The sequence below is a fragment of the Plasmopara halstedii genome (genome assembly GCF_900000015.1).
Source record: "Plasmopara halstedii genome assembly, contig: Scaffold_2061, whole genome shotgun sequence".
NCBI lineage: Eukaryota > Oomycota > Peronosporomycetes > Peronosporales > Peronosporaceae > Plasmopara > Plasmopara halstedii.
The window spans coordinates 2,010,339-2,031,065 of NW_020188969.1; the positions used below are offsets into that span (position 1 = coordinate 2,010,339).

The following is a 20,727-nucleotide window of genomic DNA, read 5'->3' on the forward strand; positions in this document are numbered from 1 at the left end:
TTGCGATCCGCTAGCTCATACCTGGTTCTTGTAAAGAACGAAAAGTCGGTGACCTAAAGCACGCACCTCAAGCGTAAAAAGGGTATACAAACAAATAACTTTTCAACCACTTTTTCCGCTATAGAGCAGCGACCCGTTTCTGGCCGATCGGTCCAATCGGTGCCGAATTCAAAAAATGGCTCTTGTCACTATGGGACCCCTCGGAGAGCGTCAAGATCACAAGAGCCAGCACCGCATGGGTCGTCTCTGTTCATTGAACATCAGAAGGCCGATGTGGATCCAATAGTAGTCATCAGGGGTGTAACCAGTCTTGAGATTTTAGCGCTGCTTCGAGTTGTGTACCGATAATGCTTTGGGACCTGTGAATCGTTAATGAGTAGATACCTGATATATTATTGTCATCATGTCCAACCAATTATCGAAATATCCAAGTATATCAAAGGCATGTGTTGAATATATATGAACGCCGCGGTTCAGAAGTACCAATCAAGGTTGATTGCGTTTTGACATATTCCATGGGCCGAAGATATGCAACATCATGCCTTGATTACCGTGAAGATTGCGTGATATGCCGCCTAAAATATCGCACATGTTGGTGTTGCAGTGGAAGCGTGTGCTCTTGACGTTTCTGGAGATATGCGCGCATTTTGATAGCGCTGTCACGACCAGTGCAATTGTTGGTTCGAATTCCTTTAGAGGTAAAGAACTCACACGCATTCACCTGACGGTGCGTTGCTCCTGATCTCGAATGATGGACGAGTGAGATGAGCTTATTTGTGAGCGGGATTTAAAGCGAATTGTCTCCATCACGATTCGGTTGTCAATGGATAATTGTGTGATGGCCACCCCAACCTGAATCAGCGTATCGTTGTTTAACGAATGATCTGGTTGCTGACAAAGCAAGTGATGTTGCGACGTATAACCTCACCGGAATACCGAGAAACCTTTAGTTGTTCCGTCGTTTAATCCAGCAAGTCTGCAAATTTCACGAGAATCTGCTTGATCTTTTCCGTTACTCTCATGGGCATATCTGAATCTTCTCGTGCCCCAGCATCCAAAAGTGACTCTAATAGTCCCCACAGTTCATACTTCCTGTACATGTGTGTCTGCAGATAAAGTTGCGAGCCCAAAACCTGTTCCAGGAGTACTAAATAGTGGAGTCGTACAATATCCTCCTGCGCCAGATCAGTGCACTCTCGGATTACGAGGTCAATTAGTATTTTAAAGTCATTCACAAATACTAAATCCGCAGCGGTCTCATCTGCCAGAATATCCCCAAACAACTGTAATACATCAAAACGCGAACTTAAACACGTTCTCAGTTGATAAGCCAGATTTCATTTGCTAATTCATACCTGCAGCGTGTTACACAGATGCACAATCCTCTCTAACGGACACGGACATCCACACGAATTGATGACGTGCAGCAATGCTCCGCTTAAATGCTCCGTACCTTCCTTCATATCTCTCAGAACATTCATAACCAGCACAGAGCGTCCACACTTTTTTTCATGATCGTGAAAGAGCCCCAAACACACTGTTGTCGCTGCAAAGACTTGAGTGGAACAGGCCGACAATATCCGTAGCATCTTGGTCAGCATACCTACGTACATGGCTCTACAAAAGACGTAGGCGCAAACGTCACTGTGTGTGGCCAGCATCACCCTCTCAACAAATTCAAGCCACGTAAAAAGCTGCTCAGCCTGTTTGGAATTCGTAGCGTCAAGCTCTTCCATCGCCTGGCACGTGGAGCTCACGATCGCACGAAGTTTATGTGTCTCTTTCGTATTTATCTTGACGATATCATTCGAATTTGATTCCTGCATGTTGCAGCACATATTAAGCAGTTCCGCAGCGCGAATGCGTAGCCATAGTGGAGCGAAAACTACATCGAGTATCAAAGACCACAATTCGCGTGACAACTGAGTGTACGGCGGATCACAGTCTTCTGCATTATAATCAGCTTCATTAGCGATGAAGTTGTTAGCATCAGGTATGCACAGCCGACGCTCGATGCGCGCAAGAAGCTCCAAATTTTCGCTTTGATCTTTAGGTGAGTTCTCGATGCTACGAAGGCCCATTGTTGCAGACTGATCTCAGAAACCATATGACCTCTTGATAGAAATATTGTCGAAGCGGTACTCCTAATATGCCATGTTTATCTAAAGCCGGTATGGATTGCTGCCAGTTACACTGCACTTTTATATTCTTATGTGGAGAGATATTGATTTCTATACCACTCGATGAGCTGTGCAAGTAACTCAAAAGCGCTATGCGTATTGCTGGGATTTCAGCAGGAGATTCGTGAGTTCATTGGAAATGCAGAACAGTGCAACTTGTCCAGCGCATCGCGTTGGTTATATTGGTCGACTCAAAACATCAAACACAAAGTTTTGTGGCCGAAAAATGAGGAATTTGACAATTTATCGAAGCGTCTCTATAGTCGACTGCGAGGGACAAATGGAGATGACAGGATATACAGGAAGAGGACTAGAACAAAATTAAGTCTGGCTCATGTGCGCTCTCTTCTTCTCGATGTGTTATGTGTGATTAGCGGACTACGACCGTCGTGTCTAGTGGACTGCTGCACACTAACAAAGGAGCTGGTGAAACTTTTGCTTGACTTCTTTGCCGACGAAGACGATAAGCGTTTTTTTTACGGTGAAGTCGGTCACATTCGTGCGGTAATGCTTGATGGTAACGTCTTTTTTGTGAACGTGGGAGCTTTTGTCCGCGAACAAATGGTCTCGGGATTGCATATCGACATTATAGACGTTAGTCCCAACTTGACCCGACCCAGACGCCTGAGCCAGACTTCCAGAACCGACACTTTGAGGCTGAAGGCGTTCGCAGACGGAACCTTAAGCTTTTGCAAGCAGCTGTTGTCGTCAACTTCTCAAGTGCTGGAGTGGACTCGACCACTTCATTTTAATCCAACAGCATTAGCCGGCTTGTTGCTGTGCTATCCATGCGTGTACGACATGTCAGGGAGCAGTAATGAGACTTTTGAAGGGTGGCACAAGCAGGACAACTGCTTGGCCATGTGTCCACTTTATATGCTGCAAATGGTGGTGCTGTTGTACGTGTCGTATTCTTCTGCCACAAATGTTGCCTGCTTCTTAACGTTTCCAATATTCGGCTTGCAGGTCCGAACAAGAGCACAAAGAAATCGTGCTGTACAAGTTTTCGGTACCGCAGCACTTGATTAACGACCGTTACGACGGAAAACAGGAACAAAACCCTCATTTCTCCTCTTTGAATCTACTTCGAGCGCGTTGCTTGATACAGCTGCAACGATCTATCGATCAGAGCTGCTTAGCTCCCACCCTTCAGGCTCACGTACGTGTTGACACCTGTACGCTGCTACATGTCGTACTGTAGGCTTGATAGTACAATTTCTGAGGTGGTCACATCATATTAGTGTAACACTCTACACGATGCGCTAAGTCCATTTCGGCCCAGTTTGTAACAGTCGAAATGGGCGCATCGATCTCCAAACAGCGTCGGCTCTATCGTCCGTGTATGTAGCTTCCTCTTTGATAAGTTATACTGAAAGAAAGGCGATATCAGTGGCATGTACTCTGACCAGTGAGTATTTGTTAACACTACTTGACTACGCAGTCAACGCTGGGGAGTTTACTGTTGCGTGGCTCACGTTTAAGGTAATTGATCATGATGCACCAGCGTAAAAGATATCTGGATGTGTATTTTGAGTTCATAATGTGCAAATTTACACAGGGAGACGCTGTTGAGGATGAAGAGCAGCGCTCGATGGCGAAAAAAGAGGGACTATTGTCTTCCAAGCTGCTACGTGGACTCTTTGGTGGTAGGTCATCAGCTAGAAGGGCAGTCGAAAGACATTCAAGTTGATAATTTACATTAATGTCCTTTATTCTAGATATGACGATGCAGTGCTTAGAGAAGATGCCTGGAACCACCATTTCGAAGGAGGCATTCGTTTGCATCTTAGCTTTGTTCTATGAGTACGTAAGAGATTTGATGGGAAAAAGTATGAAGTTAAGCTAATTTTTGGACAGAGGCAATACGGAGGATCGAATTAGTTACATTTTCACCATGTACAAAATCATATTGTCAGGGGAAAAGTACGTATGGCTGGCTAGAAAGACAGCATGAGGCTGCTTATGTAACTGAGTGAGAGTTCTGCTTGTTGCTAACAGCAAGAAAGGAGAGGGGTTTATTGCAGAAAAGGACTATCTATACCTTTTGAATTACCTTGAAGAATATATGCCTTTGCCTAAACAGCTTTACGCTGCTTTTGAGGAATGTATGATTCCCATGGCGGGAGTGATGTCAAATTCGCAATTTATTACGTGGGTTCGTCGATATCCAGACGTTATGGAGGTGAGATTTTTTTTGGTAGTGCATTTGTTGCCGTCTCAGCTTCTTACCCTCGTCATATGATTTAGTTTCTTGCTATCCATCTACCACCGTCTCCACTGCAGGGAAGTCCGACCAGCATGAGTCGTGCGTTAAACAGCGAGGAATTTCTGGCCAATTCGTAAGCTATCATTATATTTAAAGTTTGACATTTGTCATTTTTCATTCAGAAAATCTGTGTCTATCAGCGATCTTTTGAACAACAGTCCATCTTGCCAAAACGACCCAAGCCGCAACCCATTCCATAGTTCGTTTGACTTTATTGGTGGCGAAGATAGCGGCGACGAAGACTCGGATGGAGTTTATGACTCGGATAATCTTACAGAGGCGGAGATGTCGCAAAGCTCTTATCGAGAAAATAGTACTTCGATTGATGGAAATGACGAATTGTCAAGCATTTTAACAGAGGTTGGCGCTGTTGTCAAGGATGATAGTACGCAGCGCACGGGTGCCGTTAGTCGAAATCGACAACGAACAGATTCAGCGCCGGCACCGTCATCTGCTCGAGTACCTCATGACTCTGCACCATCATCACGACGGGCTTCAAATCGTTCTGGCGTCTCACGCACGCGCGGGGTTCAAAAAATGGGGAGATACATGGGCAAAGCTGTTGGTGGCGGAATATCACGAGTCGGTCACGTAGGCCGGAGTATCTTGCACGTAGGAAAGTCTCAAGGCAACAAACACCAGACTGGAGATCTTCAGAATGATGATCCAGCAGCGGGCGAGCTTTTGTCGGCCGGTTACTCCTTTTCCTCTGAGTCCCGAAGTACGAAAAAGTATGTGTGCGGTTACTTACACAAGGTCAGTGACAGTAAATGGGGAAAAAAGCGATCATGGCATCGCCGATGGTTTGTTCTCGATCGTCAGCGTGGCATCCTTTCATATTATCGACACAATCCGGCCAACCACATCCCGACCTCTTCATCTCATGGCAACATTGTGCACATGGCGGATTCCCCTGTTCCCGTGGGCAAAGGTTTGGCTAGCCACCGATCTGATGGACATTTATTCGAATTACCTATGCAGCCAATTTCGTCTGGAAGCATGTCAGGAGAGACAGGCAACAGCAATGCTAGACGCTTAAGTGACTCCAATGTAGAAGCGGAAGACGCAGAAGCTGTTGTTCGGAGTAATACAACGACCGAGAAATCAATTGATTCTGGAAAATACGAGCAGGAGCAAACACCAGAGCAGCAACAGACTTTATTGTATTTAAATGAAACTCACTACTGGTATCGCGGTGCTTTGGATCTAAATATGGATAGTGTATCGCTGCTGTTCGAAAAAACATTAGCGAGAAATGCACCGACACGGTATTTTTTTCAAGTCTCCACACTGGCGCTACAAGATATCGACTCAAAACGTGGTGTTCAGTACAAGGTACGAAAATTCTGAAATACGTCTAATTTTTTGAGATTAATGACGTGCTTGCAGTTATGTGCTGACTCGGAGACAGATTTTGATCTCTGGACGTTGGCGATAGCCGAGGTCATTAATCGGAAGGCCTCGCTTAATGAGAACGCCAGTACTGGTGGACCAGTGCTTTCTCACCAACAACGATACCGACAGCGTCTTGTCCAAAAGCATGTTGAAGCACAAGCAGCTTCTCAATCGGATTGTGTAGCAGCTGCTGACAGTGGGCACGATTCATCACCGTTAAGTCGTGGACGAGTTGCATCAGAACAAGTTAAAGAGGAAGAGCAGAAGCATCACGCAGTGAGTGATGCCTATTCGACATCACAGCCGAAGCGAAAGATTCCGCCGCGTATTGTGACGCAGTTCTCGTCTGGATCGGATGTTGGATCGTCGGAGGCTTCTTGCTGGCATTTTAACTTGAAGGTTGATGGAACCAAACAGTGCCTTATTTTTGGGTTTATGCTTAATATGGTGGCTATCCGCTGTCTCGCGAGTGAACATGTTCTGTGGAAAGTATTTGTATGTATTGTTGTGTCAGGATTGTATGTCGCCAATATTTACAATCCGAGACAAGGACATCGCGGAAGCCTGGGTAGATCCATTTCAGACTTGGGCATTGATAAAGCACTGCATGGGACAGACGTTGTAGAGTGCAACAATCCAGATAATTGCTGCTTGCACAAGACTTCGAATATATTAGGATCAGACGGTGGCGAAAATGAGGGTGTCCAGGCAGAGGGAGTAGGTGACAAGCCATCACGGCGCTCAAATACGCGTCGGCTCGTCAAATTTCCAATGGGCAGTACCATGAATCACTGTGAACGGCAATCAAGCGGGCGGTCGAGCAACGTGGAACACTCATGGACTACGACACGAGGTGAATTATTTTATGTTCGAAGCGCTGACTACAAAAAGTCGCGGAAGAAAGAGGTCAAGTACTGCTGCATCTCATATGTGTCTTTATTTTGAGCTGATTAGACATGTATCTACTTGTAGCCCTCAAAACCTGCACTCTTCGACTTTATTGGCGCTGACCTCGTTCGAACCGAGAGCAAAGTGGATCCTATTTCCCAGCGCGTCGTGTTTCCGGACGAGCACGAGAACAGTCGACTTTTTGTGATAAACGCGCAGGTATTACAATCTTTTTGTATTGTGAATCTATAAAATTTGAAGTGAAGTCTTTTGCGATAGCTTCCAGCTTACGGCCCGAGTGTGTGGGGAGATAGCTCATACGATGGTCCAGGCTACACTTTGGCTCTTTACTGGAGGATTCCAGACAGCATCGTTGAGGTGATGGTTCGCGAAGAATAGCATCTTTGATACAGAACTAATTTATTCTGCCATTTACAGGAGCTGAAGAACCCATCTACAACAACACTAATGTTGCTGAAACGATTTCTTGAGGCTGGCAACGACACATCACTCACGGACCGCTTCAAGGTCATTGCGCAAGTAACTAATCAAGACGAATGCGGACTCACTGGTATGGCCAAGAAGTTGCTGACGAGCCACAACGCAACACCAGTATTAACACGGCCTCAGCATCGCGTCTATCACTTTAAGGATGGCACCACGGAATTGGTTGTTGATATTCACGCATTTTCGTACATAGCGCGTCGTGGCATTCATTTGCTACTTGACAAGACGTCACGTCTTGTGATTGACGTTGCCTTTGTGATTCAGGGCGAGACAGAGGACGAGCTACCCGAGCAGGTACTTGGGTGTTGTCGCCTTGACCACGTCAACGTACAGAAGGCTAAAAACTTGCCGTAACAGCAACACTTTCGTGTATAGTACAAGTCGAAAGGCTAGTGTCTAAGCGTTTTAAATGCAAGTAGAGTTTTGATTAAGAAAGGTCAGTACTTATGGTTATGCATCAATTCACTTGGAAGTTATCAGCCCCGAAAGATGGTTGATAGAAAAGTGTAATCGTCATTCCTTTCCTCAAGTATAAAAAAAGTAGTTACATCAATATGTGGAGATGCTCAGAGTCATATACTCAACAACAAAGGCTACTACCCCCTGGGTTCAGAAACTCTAGTCTGAAAATTGAAGATTGAATCATCATTGCATCGGTGAGTTTGACTCGTGACTTGTCAGAAGTAGAGCTAGAAGGAAAATGGATGTTACAATCAAGTTGGTTTTTGCTGAGCCAGTCATTTAAAGTTCTCGCTTTCGGGTGGACCACACCACAGGTTAAATTTGTAGTATGATAAGAATTGTAGCAATACTATTAACTGTTGCAAAGACTTGCATTCCGAATGGCTACGGATCTACCTATTCACCACCACTCGAATTCGTTTTGGTCCGAACCACAGTTTGTTGTGCGACTTGCAGTATTGGTATTAAATACACCTTGCAATTCATGGTGTATCACTAAAGATGGCGATGGATTGCACAGCTCCACACTCTTTTGGAATTTGTGGAGCAATGCTCAGCTCACCGTATGTGCAGACGGAGGCGCTAACCGACTTTACGACCGCAGCGTGGCTCTAAATGTGCACCACCAAGTAGCTCCGCTGTATATAAAAGGTGACTTGGACTCCTTGCGCTCAGATGTACGCGATTTTTTCGAGGCCAAAGGAACGACAGTGTTGAGAGATTCAGACCAGAATTCGAATGATCTGGACAAGTGTCTGCAATTAATTTACCAGCAACAGACAGAATCGGATGATCGAAAATTTTCGGTCATGATTTTTGGTGCTATGGGGGGAAGGTTTGATCAAGAAATGCAAAACATTAATGCGCTTTTCAAGTGGAAAGACAAGTTTGAGCAGATGGTCTTACTATCAGATGACACTACGGCAAGGCTCCTTGAACCAAACGTTCGACATATAATCACACCAAATTTTCGCTTTGAAACCCGAACATGTGGATTAATTCCAATAGCAGGGACGTGTAAGGATATCACGACGTCTGGACTCAAATGGAATTTAAGCTCCGGAATGGTCACAGGCTTTGGGGAACTGATCAGTAGTTCCAATTATGTTGATGACCTGTGCGAGCAAGTAGAAGTGGTGGCGTCGCATCCACTCATCTGGACAACTGAGCTTGGAAACTTGTCATAGAATTGGGATCGATCGGCATTGTGCTTAGATGTGTGCTGAGCTTAGGAACTTGTGGTATACTACGGCTAGTATTGATAATTTATGTATTCATATCAATTGTACATTTCTGAAAATTGAAAATTCAAGTTGATAGATCTGTACATATGCGTTACCTCAAAATTTGTTATGACATAAGTATGTGCAGAGCTTGAGATTTCGATTAACAATGCAGTTGCCCTAAACTCGAACAGGTACTTGCCAGATAGTAACGGACAGGCGAAACAATACTCTGTTTTTCATTGGTAGAAAACCTGTCCCATGTTCTTCTTCAAATAACACGAAAACAACCCACAACAAGCCGCGAGGGAAGTCGTCGAGACGGCAAGACGCGGCGCAAGCAGCTTCTTTAGGCAAATAAAAGATCTTCTACTAGCATCGAATACAAGGTAATATTGTCTGTACTTGCTTACAACTTTTCAGCGTTGTAGACTCTGGTGAGCTGCCCAAATATTCGATACTAACACTTTTGTTCATGTGTATTACAGCGTGACATATTATATATTTTCACAGATAGATTCTTTATTTCTGCTTTGGATCTTTGCTTTGCCAATCGAAATCATACAATGCAATTTTTTAAGCACTTGACTGATCCAGCGCTCAAGCGGCTGTACAAATTTGTACTCAAGCGCATGATTGGCCGTTTCTTGGCGGCGGATGAACTAGATCTGGACCAATTAGATGTGCATCTTCGCTCTGGACGATTAGAGCTTTGTGACTTGCTGCTCAATGCTGAAGTTTTGAATGCTGAACTGTGCGAGGCGTATGGACTGCCATTTAAGGTAAAAAAAGGGTATTTGGGCTCCGTTCGCGTCGCAATCTCTTACACCAACATCATGAGTGAAAGCTGTTTGGTGGAAATTGACGATATTGAGATCATTCTAGTGCCTCTTGAGACTGAAATGACTTCGACTCGACAGAAGCGTTCTACCTTAATGGAGAAACAAGAGATAAAGCAAGAAATGCAACAAGAAAAAAAAAGTAAAAAAAGTGCTGAAAATCGTGACGAGATCTCACAGGAAGGACTCGATTTTGTGGCCAGTTGGATCGAGCAAGTCACATCAAAGATTAAAGTTACTTTGTCGAATGTTTGTTTAAGATTGGAGACAGGAGAACAACATAAAGGGCGCGATGTGGCACTGTTGTGTCAATTGCATTGGGCGCAGTTTACAGATGAGTCAGTTGATGAATTGTCAAGTTTTTACGGACGGAACAGCTCTGTGGGATTATTTGGATCGCATACGTTAGATGGAGGCACCCAATCAATGGCTGCTAGTTCTCTCTTTGGTGTAGCACAAAAAGGGATTAAGTTTCGTGGTTTAACCATGGATTTACACTTGAGCAGCGATGAAAGCTCTCAAAAAGATGTCATTGACCGGCGGCGAACAGAGTATTCTGATATGGTATTACATTCGTTTTTGTCAAGTAGCTTAAGCATACAGAACTATTTTCAGGTGAAAATCTCGCATTACGAGGCATTTGAAGCCCCTGCGATTGATGCCGATATGTTTTTCCACTCTATTCGAATTGTGTTGCAGCCTCAATATTTTCCGGAACTTGAAAAAATAGTGAATGCGTTTTCGACGGATCCTGTCAAGTTGACTGCTAGCGAAAATTATACGTCCACATCACTTTTTGAGTCAATTTGTAGTGAGCGCCCTGCATGGCTCACTGGGAGTGAACAAAATGATGTTAATGAGGAGACTGGAGCACTTAATCTGTCGCTCAAGGAATTTGAACGCATTGAAGAACTCTTAAGGCAATATCGACAGACGCAAGAGATACTGAAAAAAGAGCAGCGACGTCGGTATTCAGCAGAAGAAAGTAGTACAGAAAGGCAAGGGATGTTTAGGACGCGAAAGCTATCAGCAGCAGAAAGTGTCGAAAGTGTTGGCTTATCAGAATTAGAAGACGAAGAAGATACTTTTTTTGAGTGTGAAACAGGCCTTGCTAGCTCTGTCGCGCCAAGCGCCTCGCTCAGTTATAGTAAATTGAGCCAGTCTTTGTACGCGTCGGCGAACGAGACGTATAGTAAATGTGATGATCAAACTCACGTAACGTGGTCTACAACGGCTGCGCAGAATCGAGCGGCACGTCGTGTACAGTCGCGATTTAAAGCTCACTTGCTGGAGTGTGAGATTGTGTTTCTTTATGACGACCTTCCTGACGTCGACGAAGAGAACGAAACAGTGGAAGAAGACGATGAATCACTGGCCGAAAACCGTATTCATCGCGCTCCTGTCCAACACACGACATCCTTGCCATCGGTTAATGGTTTAGAGCGCTTGGAACTTTCACTTAAAGACATCATTTGCTCTAGCTTGGTGTATTCACAATACTTCGTTACTGCACTTACTATAGGTAAGGTCACGTTGACCGAAAAGACGCTTCCGCGCATGCTGTTGGACACCAATGACGGGGAGACGGCGATGCTGTCGACGTGTGTTTTGGAGTTTGCTGACACGTCGCCTTTTACCGGTCAAAAAGCTAGTTTATCGAAAAATGTGTCAGCTCAATTACGTATCGATTTCGAGCCGGCATCAGATGACATGACGCCATCGACAATCGCATCGCTTGGAGTGCGCGTGAATGTTCAACCGGTGTTATTTGAATGGGATATGTATCTGCTAGATCGAACACATCGTCTCCTCGCGCTTTTGGAACAAGATACGTCAGCGACGAAGCGAAATGTAGAATTGACAAGCAAGAAAAATCAAGCTCAAGAGTTTGTTAAAGCACTCGATATGACAACAGATTGTGTTCAAATGACGCTGCGATTTCCCATGGTAAACAGCGATCTGATTCGCTTCGGTGTGTCGTCCAAGCGTGGTCTGTGTGAGGATCGAATTGTTCTGTCTATAAAGGGCATGAACCTGGCATCGCATTCATCACAAGCTGGTGTTGATGACGATGAGGGTCGTTCTCCGATGCTTCCTCAGCACAGTAAACGCACTTCGCTGCCGTGGTTGGCTGAGTTTGATGCTTCATTTGACACAATGCAAGTGGCCTTTTTGATTCCAGAGCTGGGCAATCAGCGAAGCCTTCATCTGGAAAAAGTGGTCCTTTTTGATGCTTGCAGTGATGAACGCCTGCAAGACGTTTGCACTCTTAAATTACGACTTCAGACGCCGTCGCGAGACGAAGTGAAAGAGGCAATTACTAGCAAACAAAATCTGTCACAAGATTCAAGTCACAATCCCGATATTTTGTCTGAGGGTAATTTCTCCGATGAAGTTAGTGGAGATGACAACGATGGAGGAAGGGTAGGTTTAAACGGCTGGAACCTTGATGCGCTGGGGCGTGTAGAGTCATTTGAAGCAGCAGCAGCAGAAGCATCCCTCTATTCCATGGAAGTTGGTCTTCCTCGGGCTACTGCAATCTTGTATAAGTCCTCGCTCGACCGAATCATGGTGCTGTTTGACGCGCTCTTGACGATTAATCCAACTGATGTTGACATTCACAATGACGTACTCAATAAGGCTTTACACCGTAACCGTTTGACCCCTAATTTCATGAGTTTCAAGCTCATGCTAGGCGAAGGAGCTATCCAGATCCGCGACTATGTTGCAATCCCTGCTTTGCCTTTTAACGGCGCTAACCCAACTTCAGTCCGTGTGAATCAAAATGTGGCAACTGATCGGCAGAGTGATCTTGAAAAAGTTTTATTCACCTATCATTTCGTTTTTCAGTCATTGAAAATATTCCAAGTATCTCAGTGGATGGGACAATTGGTCTCTCGCGTTCACGTATCAGCTCAGAACACCACATTACTGGAGGAAAATGGCCGCACTAATGCAATTGTGCCAATTTTATACAAGACTCCGTTTGGAGATTCCAAAGCTCCAATCTTTTTCATGGGAGTTGACATCACAGACCAAACAAACGAAATGCGAGAAATGAATGTCGAATTGCACGTCTCGCATCTAACATTACGCTATGATGTGCACTCCAGGTGGATGATGCAACTGCTTGAGATTCTTTTAATTGATTACCCAGTTCCGATCATTCCACTCGATTCGGCAACTTTGTCAAATGAGGAGAGTTTAGTATTTTCTGAATCTATCAAAAATGGAGGAGATTACGATGCAGTGCCCTTAGCAATCGATTCGAAAACTGTTTTTACGAAACTTTTTGTCAAATTTTACGACGTTCTGGTCGATTATGCGCCAGTGTCGCTAACGTCACGGATGATTCTTTTGTTGGGCAAAGTTGACGTCTATTCCAATGTTGTCACAGGTGCTATTATGCAAGGCTACAAAATATCAATTGGTGATTTGGAGCTTTTTATGACGCATGCGCATGCAGGCTACGAGGAAATCGATCAAATTCTTCTGGGTAATGAAATCTTTTTGCAGAACAATGCTAAAAGCTCGATGAAGAAGGCAGTCAAATTTGCCGCAACATATGCTGTTAGTAGGGAGACATTAGGTGTTGAGTGTCCGTCGCTGTTAAAATTTTTAGAGACGTTTGGCTTCTTGCAGCTTGTTACGATGGATTTTTTGGATATTTTTTTGCGTGTGCTCGTTCAACCGACAGCAATCGAAGCTGCAACTGCATCACGGGATCAACTGGAGCAGAAATTGTCAGCTGCGGCGGCATCACCAGAGTTGTCAGTGGAGCTTAACTTAGGCACCGCTAATATTTATGCGTGTTTTGACTCGTTCAATACGTTGATCGAGCTGCTGTCGGTGTGGACCGATCAGCTTGCAATCAAACCAGAGCCACAAGATACAACTGCCTATGTAGGTATGGATGGAACGGGTGACATCTCCAGTGTATCAGTGGTCACCAACTTAAATCATCTTCCTGCCAGTAGTGCATGGACAAATGGTTTAACTCTTTCAGAGCGATCTAATACACAAGGATTCTCAACCTCGAGTAGTGTTTGTAGCGAACGACTCAGCATTGATAACAGCGAAAAGCTGAGACGGGATTCTTTCAATATTATGGAGCAAATCGATCAAGACGCATTTGGTAGCGGAAAGACGATTTTTCCTGGCAAGATTGTTGCTACAGACACTGAAGCGCGTTTATTACGAACTCGAATGAATTTGATTCAGAAAGAGAAGGAGCGGATCGTACAGGGGCTTGATAATGAGCTGTCCGCTTCTGAGTTACGACTACGCTATCAATTAGAGGAACGACGAAAGTCGGTGATATCCGTCCCCATGAGCGAGCTTGTGATTGAAGACTATTATGCTCACAATCGCTCATTTGGCGAGTTTGATGGCGAGCCAGCTGGAGCTTTTTTGATGGAACCCCACGAAAATGCAGATCAAGATGATCCGTGGTTTGCGTCAAGCTCACATCCGCCAAGTCCTTCACAGTCTCCAGAGCAGACAGCAATGCCGTATAAGGAAGAAACAGTGCGGTGGCTTCCACTTGACGGAGCCCGCATAGATTCTGGAATTAGAGGATCTACAAGTCCTATGTGTCGACCGTACGCTTCTGTGTTCGAGGCTATGGAAGACAAGGCGCCGATTCCCATGTCTGTACAGTTAACGCATAACAATGACAGACTGAATGATTACGAAGACAATGAAGTAGACGAATTTGAAGCCAATAAGGCTTCATGTGGCGCATTTCCGGCGGCATCGAAAAATTTGTGGAAAATGCAGAGAAGGCATCACGACGTGGAAATGAGCGAAGGACAGACCGAAGAGACGGCCTCATCGTTTTCACATCAATTGGATCTGATAGAGGGTAGCAGTGTGACTGAGGCAGACAGTGAAGGTATGGATGGCAGGAATGCTAATACTGGGCACCCAACATCCATGTCTATGTCCTTTATCGACACAGGGGGAGACGAAGGTAAAGAAGTCAAATTGGAATTTGATTTGGATCAAGATCTTCAGTCGCAAATTAATCAAATGCTAAACGTGGATTTAAATGATGGCTACGAATTTAATGGTGATGAGAGTGATCAAGTGCGAGACGAGCAACGATCGAATGCTTCTTTCTCAGTACGAAAGATGTCCTTTTCCTCGAATGGTAGCCATCCTGGTGCTCCCACGTCGTCGATAGGTCAACCTTCGATGTCTCCGCCAGACCAGCCAACAGCACGCTGGTTCTATGACGAACAACGCTCGGACGATGGAAGTTTGCCGAATTTCGGCCCACCGTCGCGAATTTACCCACACCATGTTGAAATTCCGGTCGGTGGCTCAGCATCATCGTTATCATTTGGTGAAAAAGAGTGCAATGATGCCATACGATCGATTGCTCGGGAGAATGCTATGCGCAAAGTAGAAGCAACTCCGCCGATCGTTATTCAGCACGTTTTGCTGCGAAATTTCAACATTTGCATGCGATTTTTTGGCGGGTTCGACTGGACTCGTGATGCAAGCGAAGCAGTGAAGCTTTGCTCATTTAGAGAGACTGATGCTGCAAAACAGTCAAAGGATAAAAAAATTGACAGTGCAACTGCAAAGGAAAAACTTTTAGACGCTTTATTAGACGACTATGTTCCGTCCGGTGGTGGAGATCTCTTTGAAATCGATAGCAGCTCCGCCTTTTTTGGAGGAGCGAAGAGCGCACCGACAACGTCATTTATGACGCGCGACCCGGCAATGAGGTCAAGGGCAGCATCAAGTGACTTTATTCTCTCTCGTAAGCGTGCATTAAACAAAAGTGGACGGAAGACCGAGGAAATGCTCGAGTTGGTTGTCACTCGCATCCAGTTTCGTGTGGATATGTTTAATAAAGCCGAGACGCAGTCGTTGGCGTCTCATTCCTTTATAGCGCTAGGTGATCTCGAGCTTCTTGACTATATTTCCACATCCCAAATTCGCAAGATTATCTGCTACTGGAAATCAGAAGCAACTCACCCACGTGAAAGTGGTAGTTCCATGGCACAAATGCAGTTAATTACTGTTCGACCGGGACCAAATCTATGCGAGGAGCACCGTCTGAAAGCGCGTTTGTTGCCGTTACGTATTAATCTTGATCAGGAAGTTGTTAAGTTTCTACGGCAATTTGTGCCACCCAAAGAGATACCGACCCAATGTCAGCACCAACAGAGTATGGCCAACCTGGATGAGACGGAAGATGATGACAGCTCGTCGACACATGAGGATGGGAGGGAAATGATGGTAATGGGAGACACTGCAGCAACGAAGAGTGTGGGGGCATGGTTTTTTCAAAGTATCGACATAAAGCCATGCAAAATTAAAATTGATTATCGTCCAAACCATATCGACTTTGCTGCGTTGCGGGCTGGTGACTATCTCGAAGTGATCAACTTATTTGTTCTAGAAGGCATGGAGCTGGTTCTTCGGCGCGTACAAATGAGTGGACTAGACGGGTGGGTAGCTCTGGGAGAAGCAGTTTTGATATCTTGGGTGCAAGACATTTCACGTCGCCAGATTCACAAGTGTGTGGCTAGTGTGTCGATGCCTCCACTACGTCCGTTTGTCAACATTGGCGCTGGTGCTGCCGACTTGATTTTGCTCCCGTTGGAGCACTATGGACGGGACCGCCGCTTTGTACGGGGCCTTAAAAAAGGAGCTTCAAGTTTTCTCAAGTCGGTGACAATTGAAACATTAACAACAGTATCCAAGGTGGCACAAGGCACGCAGGCATTGCTTGAACACGCAGATGGCGTTGTGTCGTCATCTTCTGAACTGCGTCGCAAGCATCTCAAATACCGCCAAGCCGGTAGTCGCATCGCACGGAATTCGCGCCGAATGGGTGGGGGTGGTATTCGCAATACCCAAGATGCGGGCGGAGGGATTGGTGGCCGCCAATATTTGATTCAGCAACCAGCGAGCGCTTCTGAAGGATTTGGTCAAGCGTACGACTCACTAGCGCGTGAGCTGCACGTGGCTGCAAAGACTATTGTGGCTGTGCCGTTAGTCGAGTACAGGAAAACGGGATCACAGGGCTATGTAAGATCAGTTATTCGTGCCGTACCAGTGGCAGTACTGCGTCCCATGATTGGTGCATCTGAAGCCGTGGCAAAGGCGCTCATCGGCGTGCGCAACGCTGTAGATCCGGAAATGAAGGAGGATATTGAGAACAAGTTTAAGGACTTTCGAGCTAATTAAGTGGACTGTGTGATGTTATTCGTTGTCAAGCATAATAAATCTATTTTTTTGATAGTGAGTTTTGTTTTGTAATAAATTTTTAATCGATACGTTTAGCTATGCTTGCAAGGTTACGATGTGACGCCATGATGCTCCGATACCAGAAAGACTCGACCTCCGCGAAATTATTATTGAACCCAACGCCTACTTTTGTAGACGCTGAGTCCAGTTCATGTACCAGATCCCGTTTGAGGTAAAACGCTTTGTTTTACTGACTTGCGGTAGACACACGTATCTGCATCAAATGTCGTGTACGACATAACCGAATTCGCCATGGCTTGAAGTCATTATTTCTGGATGAGCTCGAGTTCCTGGCCAGACAAAGCTGCCATGCGTACTCGCGATACTGTAATGTTGTCTTAAACTCGAATATGACTAGGAGAAAGAGCTATGCGATTAGAAGAGTATTGATTCTTCATGTGTTTTTTTTACCTTACAGCTGTCACGATAACAGCAAATCCACCCCCTTAACTTGTGCTCGAATCTAGAGCAGCCTTCGCTGCTTTAATCGCTAATTTGGTGTATCGAAAATTAGTAACTCTTGTGACAACTGCATGAGCGATGTACTCCTCATTCCTAACGCTGGAAGGACACGTACTTTCGATAAAGCAAATCGCTCGTTAGGCATCATCAATGCTGGTATGATGTTTAACAAGATGTTTTGCACTTACTGACAGACTCTTGATAGTCTCATTTAACCATTTAAGTCTATGTATACACGATAAAGCTCTTAGACGCACCCCAAGTTCACAGCCAAGTATTGCGATTGATCATACCTTGAGAGGAGCCAGAATAAACTTTTCAGCTTGGTGATAGTCGCTAATAAGTTTATATGAATCGATATGACAGGATATGTAAAGATGATGGTTGCCATGTGTATAGTCTTCGAAATTTAACGTCCTATCGCTTTCTGCCTTTTTCTTAGTCACTTAATCAGTGTATTTTAAAAAACGATACTGCAAAAAAACGTACTTGCTCCCACTATACCACAGATGTGTCCAGCACTCTGACTTCTTCTTCATTCACCACATTGACATCGGCAAGTACTGCACACTTTGTCATTTTTGACGACAATGAGGGCAGTAGCTGCCGTGTCCACTGACGATCTGGTCAACAGTCTTCTTGACTCTGTGACCGCTGGATCCTCTTCGTCGACACCCTCCACTAACGCGACAGACTTGACCTCGATCAGAAATTCGACATCACCATCATTCAATGCTGCATTTTCGTCTACTTCTCAAAGTGCGCCCTCCTCGGCCAGCAGTGACACCGAATCGTCTTCTTCCACAGATGCTCCAGAAGTAATCAGCTTGATCACACCTGCACCCGCATTAAACGATGGCTCCTTGTTTATTTCAGACAATTCAGAGGCAAATGATCTGAACAAATCAAGCGGCAATGGACGCGGCAACACCGGTCTCTCTATTGGTATATCCTTAGGCGTCTTGGCGATCATGGTAGCTGCACTGTTATATTTTAAGTCGCGTAGGAGACATGCCCAGAAGGAGCACGAGTCGGCTGCTGTCCCAGCAACAGGAAATACACCTATGACCGTGCCGTCAGACCGAGGTTTCAAGCGAGAACGGGATCTGGGAATACCTGAAATGTCAATTGAACTTGCACCTGGCGAGTTGGGAATGTCTAAGGGTTTTGACACAAGCTACGCTAGCTCGTCACGATCCAGTGTCGCAAGTCAGCACTACAATCTCAGCCTTGCTAGTAGCTGTAGCGGCTTGTTCAATACGAAAGGAGGCGTAAGTCCTACAAGTAGTAGCCACAAGCTAACCAGTTACTCATATCAATACCGAGAGTCGGAGGAAAAGGGCAGCGGAAACAACAATCAGTCGACTACGGGCAATTCGACACTCCATTTAACAGGTCTTATTGGCAACGGTGCAACAGCAAGTGGCCGTGGACCGAGCAACTCATCACGTAGCCGTAAACTCTCGGCTCCGGATGAATACGCTGAGCTTATCACTGCAACAAATGCGCAGGCAGAAGTAAACATGAGTGTACATGATCAGTCTTCTCAAGGCATTTACCATAGCTTGACACAGAGCTCAGCCAGTCAGAATGAAATGGATATTAGCATGGGACCGGATGACAGTTTCATAGCCCCGTTACCGCCGAAAGCATTGTCTTCTCGGGTTGCAAAACGTTTGGCTGTGACAGTCGGACGAGCGTCTGAAGAAAGTATGGGTCCGGACTCTCCCATTATTGGACGAACAGATACCGTTTACGACACAATTCCAACTTTAAGTGGCGAGAAAATGTCGGTTTCGGCGCGAAGTTCAGTAGAGAATATGCACTTTATGTCGGCAGCATCATTCATGTCAAAATCTTCCGCGTCGTCGGCATCAACCAGAGACAGTATGACAACATCAGCTTGCAGTTCAGCATACCTTCCATCCAACTCCTTGTTGCAGCAGTTTTCGAGGACTACTGACAGTGACTATGGCGAGGATCTAACGTCTGAGCGTGTGTCAACAGAGTCAACAGAGAGCGCCAACACGGCGCGTTCCGGATCGCTCATTGCACTAAATTTGGACGCTAAGGATAGCAGCGAGATCGCCATTTAAACCATGAGTGACTCGCAAGTGTATGAGTTTCAGTCGTCGTCAAATAATATTTTTTTCATTTTTTGATTTTGGTGCTATAGCGCATGATACAAATTTGCAGTACTACAACACTTTTTATTTCATTGTATTTATGCTGCTTCGTATTCCCGCACTCGTTTTAATTGACGTCGGCTGGACGCAGCGGATCTGCACGGCTTTCGTCTGAATTCTCCGGGTTGTTGTAGTCTACATCGGCAAAAAAGTGTGGCTTACGCTTGCGCGTGCGACGAAGGTGTCCGGGCTGTAGATAATATTGGTCGGGTTCGTCTGGTTTGATAGCCAGACTTCCCACATTATAGCCACGCGAACGGTAGAGAGTCTTGTTGGGAACGTATGGTCCACTCGGACCCAAATGGTTGATGTAAGGTGCATCAGATTTATCAACAATCTCAACTTTTTCCCAATTCTCTGGAAGCTGACCGCCCTCACCGGGTACAGAGTCCGTCATGTGATGCATCCATAGGTGCCAAGGGGGCGGAATGAGCGTGCCTTCCACTTCATCCCACGAGTTCACCTTATACTCCGTCCAGCGGTGCTGACCATACAATTCGGTCGGGTCCTCGTAGTACTTAAATCCGTTCTCGTCTTCTCCTACCAGACGTCCAAATTTGACATCACCTGGATTATAGAGTTTCCACAAAACACCCTCCCATCCGTAGCGTTTCTTAGCTTCCAAGTACTTTTCAAAAACTGTATAAAACGAGCGTGTCTGCGTAGAATTCGTGAGGATAACAGAATGGCGTTGGATTAGACGCCCACCCAACGCAAGCGCCGACTGCCGACAACTGGCCACAACCATAACGTCGATGAAAATTGTTTAGAGCCGCAAACTTCACCCCATGTTCGGCTAAGTGCGAAGAAGTAAACACCCAATCCTAAGGAGTTAGTTCCAATTTAAAAAAATTGTCGTTCTCTGAGTAAAGGAACAAAGTTTGCAGATTGGATGCTTGGGAAGTTTTTACAGAGCAGTTGCTAAGGTTAGAGGTTCCCCGAATCCCAACCACATGACCAGGTGCATACTGTAGTAAGTTTATAGTAGTCATCATACGTGTAACGGGGTTACATGAGAGTGACCCGTCACTCTCCCAAGGGAGCTGTGGTGTG

At 45.4% G+C, this 20,727-nt stretch overlaps 6 protein-coding genes across 6 annotated transcripts; 4 read left to right on the forward strand and 2 right to left on the reverse strand.

The window, feature by feature from the left end:
* Positions 1–962: 962 nt before the first annotated feature.
* On the reverse strand, positions 963–2,081 carry PHALS_02928 (Coeffector of mDia Rho GTPase, regulates actin polymerization and cell adhesion turnover; the record flags this gene model as incomplete). The annotated part of the gene is made up of 2 exons (XM_024717394.1): positions 963–1,283; positions 1,356–2,081. 2 exons carry the CDS (start codon positions 2,079–2,081, stop codon positions 963–965), a joined length of 1,047 nt encoding a protein of 348 aa, XP_024582897.1.
* A 162-nt stretch (positions 2,082–2,243) lies between these two features.
* PHALS_02929 (Protein of unknown function DUF4504) lies at positions 2,244–3,426 on the forward strand (the record flags this gene model as incomplete). The annotated part of the gene is made up of 3 exons (XM_024717395.1): positions 2,244–3,079; positions 3,147–3,355; positions 3,422–3,426. 3 exons carry the CDS (start codon positions 2,244–2,246, stop codon positions 3,424–3,426), a joined length of 1,050 nt encoding a protein of 349 aa, XP_024582898.1.
* Positions 3,427–3,477: 51 nt separating this feature from the next.
* On the forward strand, positions 3,478–7,590 carry PHALS_02930 (hypothetical protein L917_03260; the record flags this gene model as incomplete). The annotated part of the gene is made up of 12 exons (XM_024717396.1): positions 3,478–3,520; positions 3,622–3,662; positions 3,739–3,826; positions 3,899–3,983; positions 4,038–4,103; positions 4,179–4,362; positions 4,428–4,519; positions 4,587–5,781; positions 5,836–6,747; positions 6,814–6,948; positions 7,009–7,107; positions 7,168–7,590. 12 exons carry the CDS (start codon positions 3,478–3,480, stop codon positions 7,588–7,590), a joined length of 3,363 nt encoding a protein of 1,120 aa, XP_024582899.1.
* Positions 7,591–8,078: 488 nt separating this feature from the next.
* On the forward strand, positions 8,079–16,966 carry PHALS_02931 (thiamine pyrophosphokinase; the record flags this gene model as incomplete). Its single annotated transcript, XM_024717397.1, has 4 exons — positions 8,079–8,815; positions 9,298–9,310; positions 9,410–10,375; positions 10,460–16,966. The coding sequence occupies 4 exons, from the start codon at positions 8,079–8,081 to the stop codon at positions 16,964–16,966; spliced, it is 8,223 nt and encodes a 2,740-aa protein (XP_024582900.1).
* A 1,112-nt stretch (positions 16,967–18,078) lies between these two features.
* PHALS_02932 (uncharacterized protein) lies at positions 18,079–19,584 on the forward strand (the record flags this gene model as incomplete). The annotated part of the gene is made up of 1 exon (XM_024717398.1): positions 18,079–19,584. The coding sequence occupies one exon, from the start codon at positions 18,079–18,081 to the stop codon at positions 19,582–19,584; it is 1,506 nt and encodes a 501-aa protein (XP_024582901.1).
* A 157-nt stretch (positions 19,585–19,741) lies between these two features.
* On the reverse strand, positions 19,742–20,422 carry PHALS_02933 (nadh dehydrogenase; the record flags this gene model as incomplete). Its single annotated transcript, XM_024717399.1, has 1 exon — positions 19,742–20,422. The coding sequence occupies one exon, from the start codon at positions 20,420–20,422 to the stop codon at positions 19,742–19,744; it is 681 nt and encodes a 226-aa protein (XP_024582902.1).
* Positions 20,423–20,727: the final 305 nt, after the last annotated feature.